The sequence below is a fragment of the Galeopterus variegatus genome, unplaced genomic scaffold (assembly GCF_000696425.1).
Source record: "Galeopterus variegatus unplaced genomic scaffold, G_variegatus-3.0.2 Scaffold2, whole genome shotgun sequence".
Lineage (NCBI taxonomy): Eukaryota > Metazoa > Chordata > Mammalia > Dermoptera > Cynocephalidae > Galeopterus > Galeopterus variegatus.
The window spans coordinates 1,363,359-1,381,632 of NW_007726113.1; the positions used below are offsets into that span (position 1 = coordinate 1,363,359).

At 35.7% G+C, this 18,274-nt stretch overlaps 1 protein-coding gene across 7 annotated transcripts in view; it reads right to left on the reverse strand.

Moving 5' to 3' along the window:
* Positions 1 to 18,274, reverse strand: part of ANK2 (ankyrin 2, neuronal) — a 275,712-nt gene that overhangs the window by 53,963 nt on the left and 203,475 nt on the right. For 6 of the 7 annotated variants that reach the window (XM_008566520.1, XM_008566662.1, XM_008566450.1 and 3 more), the window contains exons 24-26: positions 14,730 to 14,874; positions 8,479 to 8,581; positions 7,665 to 7,768 (exon numbers count right to left, since the gene is read on the reverse strand). In XM_008566520.1, the coding sequence (XP_008564742.1) occupies positions 7,665 to 7,768; positions 8,479 to 8,581; positions 14,730 to 14,874 (352 nt within the window). Of the gene's footprint in view, positions 1 to 2,847; positions 2,884 to 7,664; positions 7,769 to 8,478; positions 8,582 to 14,729; positions 14,875 to 18,274 lie in introns of all 7 variants that reach the window. The other variant, XM_008566727.1, reaches the window with a different exon arrangement.

Genomic DNA, 18,274 nt, shown 5'->3' on the forward strand with positions numbered 1-18,274 from the left:
AGTGAAAACTATTTAAAGAAAGACCAAAGATGGGGAAATCAAAAAAATAAAAGTATTTAAAAACTGAAGCTGCAAGAAGTGCCATCTTCATAAGTATCTCTGTGTCATTATAGATCTAGAAAATAACACTTAAGTATGGCACCAGAATGCAAAGCAAATTGGAGAAAATAAGGTGCCAATATTCATACTTCAGAGAAAAAAAATTAAATTTCTAAAGAAAACAAGGCTTCATGTTTTTATCTGGCAGCTTAAGAAAGTGACACAGACTAACAAAAACCAACAGGTTCTAGTGAGGGAACTTGCTTTAGAAAGAGAGAGAGAAGAGAGAGAAGAAAGCAAAACAGAAAGATGTCAGGAAAGAAACAGAGACTGGAATACATGAAAGAGCTAAAAATTAGTAGTCAAAATGAATAAAAATGTCTGTAAACCTAGCAAGAACATATTCTAAAACAAAATTAGACTCAAATAGTGTAACTGCCGAAAAAACAACAGATAAAAATGCTGAGTTTATGGAACTGCTTGCTAAAATAAGCCTTTTCTTTAAGAAGGAAGAGGAAAAATAATGACTCAAGTTTATAATATAAAATTGGATAACTATTTGAGCATTTTCATTAAAAATGTCATATCAGAAAGTGCCACTATTTGGATAGACAGTAGAATTATGGGATAGTTATTTTGCAAGGTATAAAACAGTTGCAAAAAGCAAATTGTAAGAGACCATTTACCTTTCTGTACCAGTAGGAAAAGTGAAAGGTAAGGTGGGAGTCATGGGATGAGTCAGTTCGCACACTAGAGTTGATTGAATAAATATGGTTTTCTGAAGTTTTCAGGAGATTAAAAGTGGGACAAGATAATACCTGTAAACATTTGGAGATGAAAAAAATTAAAGTAAAATCATGTCATTGAATATGTATAGGGAAGATGGTGTATGGATTGACGCTCAGCTCTGCCACCTGCGAGCTTCAGGACTCACCTGTCAACGAGGGATAATCCTATTACCACTTAAGGTTATGGTGAGAATTAAATCATGTGATGGCAAAGCATATAGAATTCAATAAATGCTTGTTTCCATTATTTTCCTTTCCCTATACCTATAGGATTTTATATATTTTGAATGTCTTAAAAATTATAACATAAAAAAATGCCATGTAAAAATATAAACAGAGAAACTAACATTTATTGAGTACTTACAATGAACCCAGAATGGTGCTAAGTAGTTTAATACGATGATACAGTTGTTACTAGTTTGTTAAATTTACTATGTAAATAATACATAAAAGTACTATAATCACCGAGCACAGGATAATGCAGAGAGACCCCTTTTCTGGGTCTAGATCTATTTCTGTTTTGAATCATTGCCGTAACCTCAGGCAAGTCACTTAACATCTTTAGATTTCAGTTTTCTCATCCATAAAATGAGAGACTTCTAAATAACTCTAAGTGGCCTCCTAGTGCAGTTTACTGTTAACTAGGTTAGGGAATCTACTTAAATGTTCCATTACAGATGCTCTGGAAGAATTTCTAAACAGAAAATAAACTGCTGTTACTCCAAGAAAAGCATATTATTTTTGCTCTATGGTTAAAACAGCTGTTTTGCAGAAAATGTGTACATTTACTGCACTAAACATCAACTTAAGACTGTACAAACAAAAAATATCACATTAACACACTTGGCTTTAATTACATATCTTACTCTCCAAACGAAATTCAGCAATCATGCAAAGTAGAAACTCCTATTGAAGTTTTCTAAATTGTGAGATACAATGTTAACGCAATTTAAAAATAATAAAAGCAAAAGCAATCCACAGTTATTATGCAAATGACTTATAAATACGCGATTTGATTAGCTGAACAGGTACATGCTTCAGAGAAGGCAGCAGAAAACAATGATTCAGTCTTTTGAGGATTATATCCTCCACTCCAGAAGTTGCTAATCCTTAGCTTTATTTTTAATTTATCCAGGACCATGGGGTGGGGATGGGGAGGAGATTTCAGCATTCAGAGTTAGTTACTGGGTAAAAGATCAGGGAAACAAAATCATCAGGGTGCTTCAGTGATCCACATATACATAGCAGGTGGGTCTCAAATTAAATCTGATTTCTAAGGTACTGTGAGAAACCACACCAGGAGCTGTTTCTCCTTTATAAATTCTCTTAATCCCTTCTTAATCCCGGTCTTATTTGTAGACTGATAACCTGAAGTATCAAAATGGATGACTATATAATAAACATACTATAACCAGTAATCTTACAGGAACCTTTAAAAATAGTAACTTTGTCTAAATAACATAGAATAATGGATATTTTTAGAACACTGGCTAGAGTCATTCTATAGGACAATTTCCAAAATACCAAAAGGTTGCATTTAAAACAGTCCTAGAAAGGAAATGCACTATTCATAAACTTTAAGCTTTTGGCTCACCTAGAATATGGTTTTAAAACAAAACCCTGTTAAGTGCCACTTAAAATCATAACCTTTAATAAAACTTTAAAATAGCTCAACCAATTTGCATAGTTGTGGAGAACAACACTTTTCTGCTCTATATAGAACTTTTTCTCACAAAAGAAGCTGAGATGTGGAGACCCATGACCAAAATAGGCAGTCCACATTAATTGTGGCACAGCTCCACCTAATTTCTACTGAAATTAAAAATGCCCATGTTCTCTCCACCACAAAGAGAAGGGAATTCAGTAATTGCCATAATTTGGAGAACGTAAAGCTCCCTATCTCTTTGGCTAGGTATCTTCACACCGAAGCATCCTGAGGCAGGGTATATACGGAAGGAGATGGTGAAAGGGGGAGAGGAATAGGCAACATGTTCAGAGAAGGAATTATGCAGAAGTTCACCTGCTGTTGTCACGATCAAGACATGGAGAGGTGCGGCTGCAATAGAATAGATACTTTAGCACAGAGAAGGAATGGATATGGTGAATTATAAAGAAGGAAATCAGAAGTGACTTTCAATTGAAATATATTGCTTATATATCAATACAGTATTCATTGAAAAAAAGATGGAAATACAAATGAAATACAGCTCTTTGCAAATGCTAAGACAAGAGCAAGGTATGGGTGCTTTGTGGTGACTCCCAGTTTAGGAAACTGTGGATGTTAGAAAATCACTGGATATGGATTTGTGGTCTTACTGAACATCAGCTTATGGGGGGCACTTAAAGTCTAAGTTTCCAGGAAGTTACAAAACATCATGGGATATTATGATTAAAAAATGAAGTTTTGATTTGATGGACATAATTTTGACACAAAAGCTTTTCATTCATACTTCCAATACTTTAAAAATAATGATAATGCCCTTTTGGGCTACCACAAAAGAAATGTAAACAGAAAAGGCACAATGTAAAATATAGCTTCAACGACAAACAGTAACAAAAACTATAAGGCAGAGTAGGTAACATTAATAACCTACTAGTGGATAACAAAAAAGTATGCAAAGTCTTAGTGCTTTCTTCAAGACTTCATTCCCTGCTTTGGAGGTTGCAGTCCCCCTCCTTGGTCATAATGTCTAACCCAAATGTACCGTCCAGCCCTTCACTTCTCTTCTACCTATGAGTCTGCTCCTTTTAAAAACCTTACATATGGGCCGGCCCGGTGGTGCACTGGAGAGTGCGCCACTTGGGAGCGCGGTGGCGCTCCCACCAAGGGTTCAGATCCCATGTGGAGACCGGTTCCCGCTCACTGGCTGAGCGCGGCGCGGGCGCAACACCAAGGGTTGCGATCCCGTTACCAGTCAGTAAAAAAGACAAAAAGGAAAAAAAAAATAAAAACCCTACATAAGTTTTCATGTAGTTCACTTGTGTTTTCAACACCTGGTGACATACAAGAGTATACATGTTTAATGGACCAGAAACCCAATCTTACAAAACAGTTATTTTGCTACTTATCATAAAATGATTTTCTTCACCCACAAGAATTTACCTTAACATACCTAAAAAAACCTATAAGGCGTTATGAAATACATGAATAACTAAATTAACTCCTATGGATACTTTGGAAAACACGTTGTCAAGTAAGAAACTGCCTTACATTTCAAATATTCCATTATTTGAGTGCATATCTTCAACATGTTTTTTTTAATAGACTTTATTTTTTACAGCAGTTTGAGGTTCACAGCAAAATTTTCTTCAACATGATTTTATGAAAGAAAAGTTCTTTAAAAGATCACCTTCCTGTAGACTTCTAGTTATTATAGTATCTTAGAGCATAACATCATGAATTGACATTTAATTGTTGGCAGTTGGCTGTCATGAAAACACTACAAAAGTAAAGACTTTTGGAATAACAATATTTTTTTTTCCTTTTTGTCTTTTTTCGTGTCCGGCAATGGATCGCAACCCTCAGTGTCGCGCCCGTACCGGACTGGGACCGGCAACGGGATCGCAACCCTCGGCGTTGTGCCCTCACCTCGCTCAGCCAGTGAGCGGGAACCGGTCTGCACGTGGGATCCGAACCCTTGGCGGGAGCGCCGCCACGCTCCCAAGCGGTGCACCGTAGCAGTGCGCCACCGGGCCGGCCCGGAATAACAATATTTAAAATGGGTTACAAAACTGGCTATTGCCAGGTATTGTGCCTTACATCTACTAATTATGCATTAATGAAATGAAAAAAAATTGTGAAGTTGAAATTCTTGTCCACACTTATACTGGTATGATCATGACTAAGTATGCTAGAAATAACTGTTGGTTGGATTCATTGTGAATCAGTAAGGCAACTCTTTAAAGATTACTGTCAGTCTTTCTTTTGCCAGATATTGGCTATATCTACTAAGCAGAACAGATTTTTGTAATCTTCGACACCTATCCTCCTCTAGTCATGGACATTAGTCATTGGAAACATGGAATAGAGGTAAAATAAAATCACCAATATGCTTACTGGTAGAAGCTGTGTCTTCTATTAATCCAAAACTAAATTTAATAGAACATTATACACACAAATCAGTGGCAAGTGCATAAAAAGCTAACTTTATTATCCCCTCCATCAAAAGATTATTTTTTTTCCTACATTTTGGGCAGATTTTGAAATGGCTTAAGAGTTCACCCAATTAATTAAAGAAAAAATCAGTTTCTCAAAAAATGTGTAAAAGCTACTACTCAGGAACCTGGTGTTTAATAAACAATAAATTTCAAGAAATCATTGTTGTATATGATGTTACTCACAAACATTAATATCATGGTAGCTTTCAAATGTCATGAAACACAAAATTGTTGAATTTTCAGTGGTAATACCCAACCTATTAGAGTCACCCACTGTATTGTGTTTGTTCAAATACTACAGTAGACATACTAACAGGTGATAAATTACCTGATAAAAATAAGTCAAACATTGCCATTGTGAACTGAACCACATTGGTAGTGTCATTTATAGGATTAGGAATACATTTTGCTTAATAGATTTCCAGTTTGTTAAAAGATTTGGAACATGTGTGTGGGAATTGTATAAATACTAATGCTATAACCTATTGAGTACTTATTCTTTCCAGGCAAAGTGCTAATTATTTTAAAAGCATTTAATCCTTAAAACTCCCCTATGGGATTGATAATATAACACTCATCTTATAAATAAGTAAACTGGAACTCAGAGATTTTACCTTAACTTGTGTCCAGTGTTACATATGGAGTGTCAGTGTCAGGATCTGAATTCTCATAGGTCTGACTCCAAAGCACACTCTTAAACATCATGCTTCTCATTCTCCCACTGCTTAAGCATTTTCCAACTTCAAATAACAACACACACAGGTGTGTTTTTCCTTCCTAACAATTTATATAAAACATCTGGACTATTGGCTCTTGTAGAAAATACCAATGCCAGGACCCGACAACAAAGATTCTGACATAATTGGTCTGAATTGAGGCCTGGGCATCAGTATTTTTTAAAGCTCCCAAATGATTTTGATAGCTGGAGTTGAGAATTATTGTTGAGAATTAGGTAGAATCAGTGATAAATGTTTGAAAATCATAGAAAAATTGGTTTACCGGAGACTACGAATTTTAAAGATCCTTCCCTTAACAAGTGATAAATCTTTAACCACTGGATGTAATTGGTTCATTACAAGCAATCAACCACAGTTTCTTACAGGCATATTTAGATTTATACAATTGGTATATATATCGATGTACGTAAACTAGGTATTTTACTGCTCTTTAGTAATTAAAGAACCTCTTTACGAAATTCTTTTTTAATGTAAATGATTCATTTTAAAAATTAAAGCAGTACCACAACACTGACTCTTTTGTAAATTCAGTTATTAATAGTCAATTACATTTTACTTAAAATAATCTCATCCCTTTGTAGGCTGGATATGGAGTTTAAATACTTCATTATGGTTTCCAGATTCTTATCTATTACACTCAATATTCTAGGTCAACACCTTCTTACTCTCATTGTTGAGAAATTTAGGAGCTGAATGCAATGTTATATTTTTAAAAATAATTTATAACTATTATATTTTAATGATCTCACTTTACATTTACAGTTTTGTAAGTAAATTTGAATGAGGTTTAATTTGGTTGTTTATTTCCCTGAATAACTCTTGCATCAGAAACTAGCTTTTACTTATTTAACAAGGAAAAGAGTATTATGATTATTTTCAATATCTACATAACTAATTTTATATTCTATGAGCCTTTGTTTAGTACAAGATTAGACTAAGTTGAAAATGTTTAACTAAACTATCTTGGAACATTTTCCTGAAAGGAGAATATTTTAGAATATGAAAAACAAGAAAACGTTCACTTCTCCAAACAGTTCTGGGAATTATGAATAAAGAGTGTGGAATAATAATTTAAACCAAAATACTGCATTTTGTTAGATAAAGTATGGACAGGGCTTTTAAAAAAGTGATTAAATTAAAAATGGGATTGGTATGTAATTATGATTTTATCATATTATTTGAAACTATTAAAATGTAAGGAAAAAAACGCTGGAAGAATGTTACAACTTAAAACTCCTTAGGGAATTTAGATTCCACATAATTGAATTCTTACACACTAAAAATGACTTAAAGTATGTTTGAAAGTATGTTTGAAATTTCCACTCAAAGCCTCACTTTTTAATGAATTAATATAAGCAGGCAGCATTCTTAAATGGTGAAGTACAGACTCTATGGGTGACTTTAAGAAAACATCTGAGAATCTGACTGGCCACATTCAAATTTCTCTTTATTTATATCCCTTCTTCAAACAGCATATTACTCCTCTCTATATTTGTATGATTTAAACTTCTGTCAACATTATTTTAAATGCATTAACATGTGCAGAAAAGCATTTATTTCAAAGAACCAATCAGTTAATTTAGTAAATGGAAACTTTCTGGTAAGCAAATGACCCAGCCCCTCTTTTTAGGATGTCTTAAAGACAGCACGTGAGCAGTAAAGGGGCCACCAGGATATTCTTGTTAGTTAGCCAGCTGTTTGACACAATTCTACTACTTATTTTAAAACAAAAGTCAGTTTTCTGTGCTGAATTCAACCCTTTTTGCTGGTTTGTTTGTGCAGATAGAATCCATGTTGGATAAAGCAATGTTATTTACAAGTTTAAAAAAAGGTCACCTCCACTGTAAGCCAGCTATCAGCTAAAGCTATTAGACAAAGCTGTTATTTTCACTCCCATCTCTTTTTACCTCTTGATCTGGATACATAATATTGATTTACTCACCCTGAATGAATAGGGCTGGAAGAAAGAGCCACGTTGTCTAAATGCTCAGTGCCCCAGCTCAGACGGTAAGAATTCCTTTCTGCCTCCTTGGCTAGATTTGACACCTGAACACAAAGAACACTGGATTTAATATAAACACTTTGCTTCAATTAAAGCAAAGTATAACGAAATCTAAAAATTGGCATCACTGGAAGGCGGTATTATCTGGAAAAACTCTCATTTAAAAGTAGAAGACTAATGCACTTAAAGTGAATCTTTTATAATACATTCCCTTTTAAATTACCCATATATTATTGATATAAGATCACATTAGTGTAATTGTCTTTTAAGAGAGCAGTTATCCATCTATTTCTCTATATCCAATCCACCAAACGTGATAAAATCATGCCTAAATTAAAATATTCCAGAATAAATTTTAAGCCTTTTCTCATAGTTAATTTAAATATTGAAACGTATTTTAACTTGTACCATTCATCTTATACCTTAAATGTACCCTATCTTACTTTTCCTTTAATAAAGGTTTTATTTAAAAAATACTAATTTTTAGATATAGTCTCCACAGAAGAGTTCAGTATAGCTGAAAAAATAAGGAGTATATTATTTCAGAAAAACACTGCTCGTTGAAAAATCTAACGAACATTTTTCATGTTTTAGGAAAACTCTATCTCTTATTCTAGCCTGTTGACTGAATTAAGAGTGATTTCTTTTCTTTCTTTTTTTTTTAGATTAAGAGCTTTTTCAGGACATTTCTAGCATAAGGTAATGTTAAAAAGCTCTTCGGAAAGTAAAAACAGGAAGGCAAAAAGTCACGTACCTGGTGACTAGGGATCACAACTGAGTCGTCAATCACGGCACTGTCCCTCAGGTAGGAGGCATGGCTCAGCGTGTGAGACCTGTCGGAACTGAAGGATCGAAGGCTGGGAGGTTGGCAGGAGGCCATGGTCATATACCAACAGCAGTAGCAGGGTTGGGAGGATGAAATGATGAGCCGAGCAGGAGAGTGAAAAAAGCGTGCTATTAGCTAACAGTGCAACTTCCAGGGGGACACAGGTCTCTGTGTTGCCCTACCTCTGTCCAGCAGCTAAACTAACACATCCTTTGACTGGTTCCTACCATTCAATGCCAAGGGCACAAGGGAATCCAGAAGTTAAAACTTGATACTTCTAATCTGATTCATTTTCTTCCCAGAAATGTTTGAAACCAGCAACTGTAGTTTACTTACTGCCAGTACAAGAAATTCACACAGGAAATAATTCCAGGACAGATTGCTTAACTCTGTGTTAATCTCCCTGCAACTAAGCAAAATATTAGGGGGAAAGAAGACAGTCTTTAGGGAGAAGAACAAAATGAAAGTACAGGTTTCATTTTCGCTCTTTAGTTTCCATTCTCTCTCCATGCCTCTTTCTCCTCCTCTCTAAATTGTGAATGACTGAACGTTGGTGCATTCCCCTGGAAGGTACAGAGTGAAATGAACTGTGGCCAGATGCATGCTTCCTGCGGAAGTGGAGTTCCTCTTGTTTGTCTCTGGTAACTCCAACAATGCTATTTTTTCAAACGAGAGCACTGTCCCCTTTGCACATCCTGTGTGTGCTGAGTGAAGTGCCAAAGACTGTTGGTTGCTGTGGTGATGAGATGCAAGAGCACAAGAAACAGTTTCTAAGCACCAGCCTAGAACACAGACACACTTGCCAGCACAAAGACAAACTGCCAATGGACACTGACCAAAAATGAGATTATGCTTCAAAATGGGATTTAGGCCTCAATAATCAGTGCTTTACATTTTTGATAAATCTGAATTTCAGAGTTCTAAATTATATACTTAAATGTGATGTGTAAAACTTGACATTCTCATAGATGCAATTTTGTTCCTTCTTAATCAATCTGTACAATCAAATGACATGTATATTGATATATTAAATAATATATCTTAAATATGCGTATATTTACATATATATATATATTAGTTCAAGAATTAAAGATCTGTATTCAAAATATTAGCCCAAAGCCCATAGGGAAAAAAAGAGATATGCAAGCTTTCACAATATTTATGGAAGCAAACTTTCATTCACTTTTAGCTAGCAGGTATTTAGCCAGTGAAGTACTGTAGAATTATGGACGAAATGTCAAGTAAGCATATTTATTAGTATAAACTTGCAAATATATCTAATTTTGTAAGCCACATTCTATCATCTTTTATGAGGTGTCAATATAGCCAACTTCAATTGTCTTTAAGGAAATCATCATTTTAGAGCTAAACCATAGTAATCCAAGGCCTTTTCTCTCCTATTTTGCAGGTAGGTTTATACCAAAGAAAATAAACCTCAAGTTTTAGAGGGTAAGTGACATGAGTCAAAGGAGTTGATTGTCTGATCCTATGTGTTTACAACTATATAAATGTGTGTTTATCGTAAAACAAAATCTAAATATAATTAGCTATTCTATATTATATAGGCTCATGGAAAAGATTGAGGCTCCAGATTTAGCCAAGATAGGAGCAGCCTAGATGCCCTAGTAAATTCATCAACAGAGGTGTCAGCCCCAGTAATTGGAGGCAGCTTATATTTTTGGCTGATTTTACGTTGTACAGTTAGCTTTTGACGGTATACTTCATAAACAGGCTGCAGCCTGCTGTGATGAATCTTAACCTGACCTGGAATTTGAGGCTGGGATAGGGATTAAATTATTGGGAAAAGGGTCTTTAATCTCAGCAAAAGCTTGTCTCAGATGGTGGAATTAACAATTTTTTTTTCCTACTTTAAACTGCAGAGATAACTAAGATCCACTTAAATGTGCTTTGTACCACACAGCATTCAATCAACAGCTCTTACATTTTCTTTTCTTTCTTTTCTTTTGAGTTGGGCCAAAGAAGAGAAAATAGTAGAGGGGCCAACCTCTTGCAATGATAAGGCTTGTCTATGTGCTCACCCGTCTTCCCCCATCAAGTGGTTTTTATTGGGCTCAGATTTGTTAATTATATAATCTCTATCCATGGATTTAGAATTCAAAGATCCAGAATATGATTTTACACATTTAAAGGTACTAGATTTATATGAATCAACAGTACAAAAGGAGCAACCGGCATTGTGGTACAGGACTAGGAATGTCTGCTCATAAGAACTGGTGGAGGCTGTGCCTCTGGGTAGAATTGACCCTTAAATGCAGCCCTGGAATAGCAGAGACATTGGTCTCAAAGGGTAAATGGAAATTTAGCTTGAATGGGAACAAACCGAATGATAAATAAAGGTATTGCAAATAAAATGCAGTTATGTGGCTGACAGCATTGTAAACTCTAAAAGAAGTCACTATGTCTCAATTGCCATTCTCAGGGAGTAATAATGACTGAGTGGACAAGTCTGTCTATTTCAGGAATATGGCAGTAACGAGCCCATTGGCTATGAATATGAAGCCACATTCTGCAATCAGTATATCTATCAGTAATAAAGGTGTATTTTTGATATCTATCTACCTAATACCTGGGTCTATCTCTCAATTGACCTTGAATTGGGAGGGGCAAAGAGGTGTTGGTGCTATTTTTCTCTTTCCTAGAACCCCAACAGGAAATACATAGGGAGAAGGAAAGTTAGAGACAAAGTGACATACAACCACGAAAAGATGATTAGGATAGAGAGAGAAAGATATGAAGACATGTAAACAGAGAGTGAGAAAAGCTGGACAGAGAGGGAGGGAGAGAGAATGACTAAGTCAGAACCATAAGTTTAAGTATCTCTCTCTGTGGATTTTATTCTAGCTCATTCTGTTTACTGCCTTCTGAAATGCTAATTGGTTATTTAATCATCATTTATAGTTCCCAATTGCTCTTTTTTCTATGATATCATGAAATCTACTTAAATGAAATAAAGATAGAATAATCCAACAGTAGAGAAATTATTCTCTTGAAGGATTAATAACAAGCACAAAGGTCTGGAATAATTCAGGACCCTGGGTCAGAAATTGTCCACCTGATTTAAAACATTGCAAACAAGTTTAAATATTTTGCAACAGGGTTGCCATTTTTTTCATTAAGCCAGGTGTCTTGCTGTTCAGTTAATAAATGTATAGTAACACATATCCATATTAGTGAATTTTTTACTTGCTGTTCAGCTAGGGCATGTGCCAAAGGCTTTGTATGGTCTTAATTTATGCCTTTTTTACACATTTGTCAGTAGGAAAGTGTAATTTCATTGAAAAGTATAATTGCTATTTTAGTAAACTGCAATATTTATAAGACATTCAATTAATGGAGTTGCAAACCCCACTGAATAGGTGAATATCCAAAAATTTCAATGTGTTTGCTTTAATACATTGAAAAGCTTCTGTGGTTCATTGTTATTTAGCATTATATATTGAATTTGGACAGCATTTTTAATCCAAAATCCAACAAAATCCAACTAATCAGAACTTGGTTGTGTTTTTATTTAATGTACACTAAATTGTATGTATTTTTATTCTTCCACATCTATGTATATTTTAGGCATTGGAATCTTTTTTCCTTCTTCTCCAACTATACTTAGGCTTAGTAGGATACTTTTGGGGAAGCCATGATGATGTATTTTCAACCATAAGGTGGAGAAGTAACAGTTAAAGCAAAGTCATGTCACAGACTTTCATTCTAGTAATACATTCATCTCTTCTAACTCAAATTATTCATTCGATGCAATATATAAAAGTCCTAATTTGAGAATAAATCCATAATTCTAGAATATAAGCACCCCCACCAACACAACACATTGAGCAGTGAGCAGGGTAATGTGGATATATCCAGGAAGGGCATGTTTTCATGCTATGTAATACCTACCTGGGCATGGTACTACTGAAAGCATACCAAATAAAAAAATAATGGAAAGGAAAAATAGTTACCAAAAAAAGGTAACAAGTTGAATTGCCTAAGCAAAATTTTAAAAATAAATAAAACAAGAAAACCACAAAAATGTGATGCTGCCTGTAATTCCACTTTGAAGATGGCAAATACATCTGGTGCTCTAGAAATGCAAGTGTGGGCCTAGAGAATAGATTATATCTTGTTTGTTTCATGTCTCCCATCCTTACACGCTGATAAGTTTCCAGTTTAAGTGGAAGCATCAAACCATCCACCCTACTCTATAGAAAGTACTATTTAAGATTTTTTCTCAACCTATGTACTTTGAAAAAAAGGAAAAATCATCAAATCAAAGAAGAAAAAAGAAAACAATAAAATATTTTACGCTTAATTAAAGAGACCATGCTAAAAATAAAGGCTTTTTGGCTGACAGTAATACGACTATTTATAGATTATTACGAATTTGTGCAAAGTCATAAGCATTTCATTTTATTGAAATTTGAAGTCTTTTAAGAAGCTCAGATTACAATGTCCAAATCTGTCAGTGAATTGAAACTCAATATATGGAATTCCGACCCTGTCATCAGTTCCTCTACTCCCACCTCCCAAGGGGCTCCTCTTTTATATCCTGACCCAAAGGACCACCCTCTATCCAAATCATTGAAGCCAAGGAGTCAATTTAATCTCCCTCCACTTTTTCACCCACCCCATGAAATCTATCACCAAATCTGGATAGTTTTACTTCCTAGATATGTCTCAAATTTTTCAGCTCTGAAATTCTCTCCATGGCTGCCACCAAGGTTAGAGTTCAAGTCCTCTCATAACAACAGCAGCTAATACTACCGCAACAGCCTCTCAGAAGGTCACAACCTCCAGGTTTAGCCCATTGACAACTCTCCCTGAAAATTCACCCTGTATCTCACTAGCATAGAGATCCATCTAAAAGAAAAATACAATTTTCCCTCCTCCACACTTACACTCCAGCAATACTGCACTATTCTTCTTCCCACACACACCAGGAGCGTTTGCTCACGGCCTTGTCATGGCTTCAAATACCCTCCCCACCTTTCCTTGCCAGCATTACTCATCATTTGGGCTTGGTTAGGGCTCGGTTAGGGCTTGGTTCGTGCTCATCTCCTGCAGGAAGTGTGAGCCTCAGGGTTCCAGTGGCACTCTGTGCGTCCCTCCCACACCATTAGGCTATGAATTTAGCAAGCATATCTTTGTCATGTTTGTACCTCCAGTACTAACCACAAAGCCCGGCATAGAAAGGCACTTATTACATCCACAATGAATTGTTTTAAAAAAAAAGTTAGGGGTGTGGGCACTGGTGTTCAAGGAAAAAGCACAAGAAAAGCCTATTTTTGCTAATTATTCATTTAGAATTGATTTCTCTTTAAGGTACTTATTTCTTATACTCTAAATGCTGGATATTCATAAAATAGCTTACAACCGAGCCCACTTTAAAACTATAAACCTGAGATTGTTAATAGTAAAAGACATTATATGCATGGATAACCATATATTTGACCTAAATTAGCCGTCATACTTTTGATGAGAGACCACAGAATGTTCTTATTCAGCTTGTCTCAAAACAAAAACAAAAACAAAACAAAACAAAAAACCAAGCACCAGTTGTACTTGTTAGTAATAAGCAAAAATTAATATTGATCGTATATTTCAGAATATTATATAAACCTCCCCAGATTTGTCTATAAAAGCTGGGCTTCCCCATATTTTGCTCAGAATGCTTCTTGTGTCTAAGTACTCGAGGGATTCTATTCTGATTCCTTTATATGAAAAAAATCAGTTCCAGGTACAGTTTTCTTCGGAATATGTTTCTTTTCAATTTTTCCTCACAACATGCTTTTATTCACAGAAATTATGGCACTGTAGTTGCCACTTACTAAGAGTTTCTATATGGCAAAAACTGTTCTTTAAATTTGCATAGAGAAAAAAGTGGCAGATAATTTAAAACATCGTATTTAAAGGCAGAGAGCTGTTATTTATCATGCTGTGCCTCTTATTTACCAAGCTATTTGAGCTCTCTAGGCCTCAGTTTCCTGTTCTTTAAAATGGGCATTTCTTAAAGTTGTTAAAGAATGGAATAAGACAACATGCTAAATGCCGAGAGTGGCGATGTACCTATTATTAAGTGCTCAATAATTGCATCTACTTTTTTATTATCACCATAAAAATGTGTTGCACACACTTCTGGTGGACATCAAGTAAAAGCTTCACGTGAATACCTGTCAGATCGTCCTCCCTCCAAGCTGTATCGCAGGTAATTCATACCATCCAGGAACTGACTGCTGGGGAGTGAGTCATCACCCAGTTCTTTTAGGTCCTCAGGCCTAAGGTATTCTCCCCCATCACCTGTCATTGTGTCATCACCTTGAAACAATCACAGGAAGATGGAGAAATAATTATTTGTTGAATGTAACATCAACCACAAAATATGATCATAATTGTGAAATGCATCAATATAACAGCCTTGACATCAGCCAAACACAGCACACTAGAACACAGAGCACAGGCAGACGATTATGAAGTGCTAAAACTTAGAGAAATAATATTTGGCCGACTTTTCTATTACTTATCAAGAAGAAGTGATTACCTGAATTGTAAATCTCTTAATTCTAAGTTAGGACACCCCTGCCCCCCATGTTTATTTCTGGAAGAAAAAAAAATCTAAGATGAATCCTAACAATAGGTTTGACAGACATAGTCTGGTTTGGGTATAAGCCTAAATTATTTTCAGAAAAAAAATATGAGAGTTTTATTAACATTTGGGGAGACTAAATCTATTGTTATTCATGAAAAAGTGAAGGGAATGGTTAAATGCAGGATTGGTCATTTGTTACAAGCATGATACAAGCTGTACTTTACGTATCCCTTGAGCAAGAGGCCACAAAGTTTATTTAAAAACCAAGCCCTCTTGAATACTCTCTCTCTCCTTCTCTCCCCCACTCTACTACCCACTCCCTCTCTCACCCCCCAGAACCCAGTATAGTTGAGCTTTGCTTCCAAGCAGCAAGTTCCTAACACTACCCAGATTAGGGTATCCTGTCCCTCCTCAAAGTCGATCTGCTCTTGCATTTCACATGCTTCTCCTTAATTTGCTAGCTCTCAGCAGCCACGGTGGTCACAGGGAACAAATACAACTCAGTAAGCTTTCATTTTTTAGTTCTTAAAATTCCTCAAAACTCCTCAGTGAAATAGAGCCTACATTTCAAGTTTTCTTATTCCTCCCACCTTTCCCTCTTGTCACATGGTAGGGAGAAGAAGGTTTGTAAGAGTGAAGAAAGAAAAAAAAGGTGAAAAAGATAAAAGAAAAAGAGTCTAGCTGGAATGACTCCAAGTCTGAGGGGGCTCCGTGTCTTATCTTGTAGAACATGTGGATGAAGTACATGAGCACAGCCTTCCCCTCTCATGTGTATAGATTTTTGTTAGGTGATAGAGTACACTTTTAATCAAATATATCAAATTTTTGAGACTCTGGTGACAGCGGAGGCACAATTTAAAAACCTCTGATTCCACCGAGTTCATGAGACAGTGAATGTCCTTTGCATTCTTCCTCATTCTCTGAATGCTGCTGGTTTTGTCATGATGCTACTGACATCATAAGACAGCTGTGAGGTTCAGTGTTACTACAAGTGAGAGTTCAGAGTTTGGGAGACACCTATGGTGGCCTTAGATATATGTCCTGATGTCTGGATTTTGTTTCAGAGAGAAATGGCCCAAGGAAGCAAAGACTGTAAATGCTGGAATCAGACTCTAGATCCTAACCCAATGCTGGCATTTGCTGCAAAGACACCTGTCTGGGTACTAACTTTGCTGGTGCTATATAAAATTTCTCTCAAAGACAATGGTATATAAAGCATCATATTCAGCAGTACCTATCAGTAGTGAGAGATGGGAAGCGAATGCCTGTAGAAATTAGTAGAATGTGAAAATCAGTTTGGGAAAAAAGATTACCCAAGTTGGTCCATAACAGAAAATTCTATGTACAGCTCAGAGCTTTAAACATTTTAAATGTTTCCAGAAAATATGACAATTATATTCTTGCCTCCCCTGGTAGGCAAGGAGATTTCTGCCAGTATAGGGCTGGTCCATCCCTGCCTCCAGGTCCTCATCCCCTCCCATCTTAGATTCCTTGCCTGCTACGCCCTTCATCTGCAGCCTCCCCTCCTCTGTCATAAATCCTGTGGAGGTCTTTCCCCTTCCACAGATAAAACATCCACGCTTCTGCCGTTTGATATACAGAAACTTTATATCCCAGCTCCTAGATATTCTTTATTTCACATTCTGACTCCCCTTCCTTTCATCGTCAAACCCATTAAACAGATGCTTGCTAATTTTAGCAATTAATCGGTGGCCAAGAGGTGATTTCTTCTTTGGAAAACTATTCTCTGTAATTTTTCTGACACAAATCTCTCCTGGTCTTCCTCCTACCTCTTCAAGTCTTTCTTCCCAGTCTCTACTTCCCTTAAATGTTGATATTTCTCATCTGACCTTTCTTATTTCACATATTATCATGTGGACTTCAAGCACCACCCATATACTAACTATATGCAAATCAGTATCCATCCCAGACCTCTCTCACGCACTCCACATGCATATTTCAATTGCCTTGTGGACTTATCCATCTGTATTCCCTATCAGCATCACAGATTTAGCATATCCATAACAGAATTCATGGTCTTTACTCACCCCTTGTCAACATGCTTCTCTCTGCAAATTCCCTACATGAGCAAACAGCAGAACTACTTACTTGCCCAAGCCAAGGGGAATAGGAAGACGGTCTGTTTTAAAATAATATATTTTAAAATTTCTGTTGTTTATTTATTTATTGAATTTAAAGGTATTGATTATTATATATTTGTGGGGTACAGAGTTGAATATCAACACTTGTATACAATGTGTGCTGATCAAATCAGGGTAATTAACATATTCATCATTACAAAACTTAATCACTTCATTGTGATCATTTCTTTTTGATCTCCTCTCTTCTAGTCATTTGATAGCATTCAGTAAATAATTATTAATTATAGATGCGTAGCTTGACTGTATACCACTAGGACTTATTTTTCCTACGCTGCTGTTATGTGTCCATTAACCAACCTCCCACTAGCCCTCCTCTTCCCACTTTCTCTCCTCTAGTAACCACAGTTCTGCTCTCTCCTTCTGAAAATTCAACTTCTTTTTTTTTTCTTTCTTTCTTTCTAAAATATTTTGGATTAAAACATTTAGCTCTTACTTCTTTTAGTAGAGGTCTATTAGACTTGGAAAGAATTTTCCATAACTCAGAGAGCTTTGAAAGCATAGTTATACCCTAACATACTTTATTAATTTATTTGATGTAAAATTTTTAAAAAAGCAAACCCTATTTTCTTGCATCATATAACAAATCTAAAATAAATTTTCTTATTGTTTCCTATACTTGGAACAATCTCCTCCTTGTCATTACCAATTCACTCAATAGGATGATGACTCCCAGGTTTATGACTTAACTTTTTTTTGCTATATTAACATTTTTTTGCTATATTCTCCAATTTTTCCAAATAATTTTGCGAAAATTCTTTCCTACTAAATCACTGTTGTATTATAAGCTTTTAAAGTAAAGTTGATGTTTTGATACCTGGAAATTACAAGACTCCCCATTGATAGTGACTGATATTTAGCCATGACCAGCCTCTATGAGACACAGATCTCAAGAGCATGGGAATAAATTAAGATAAGGTGAAATGATCACAAGGGTTCTCCATCCTGACACCCCCCCCCCCCCCCCCCC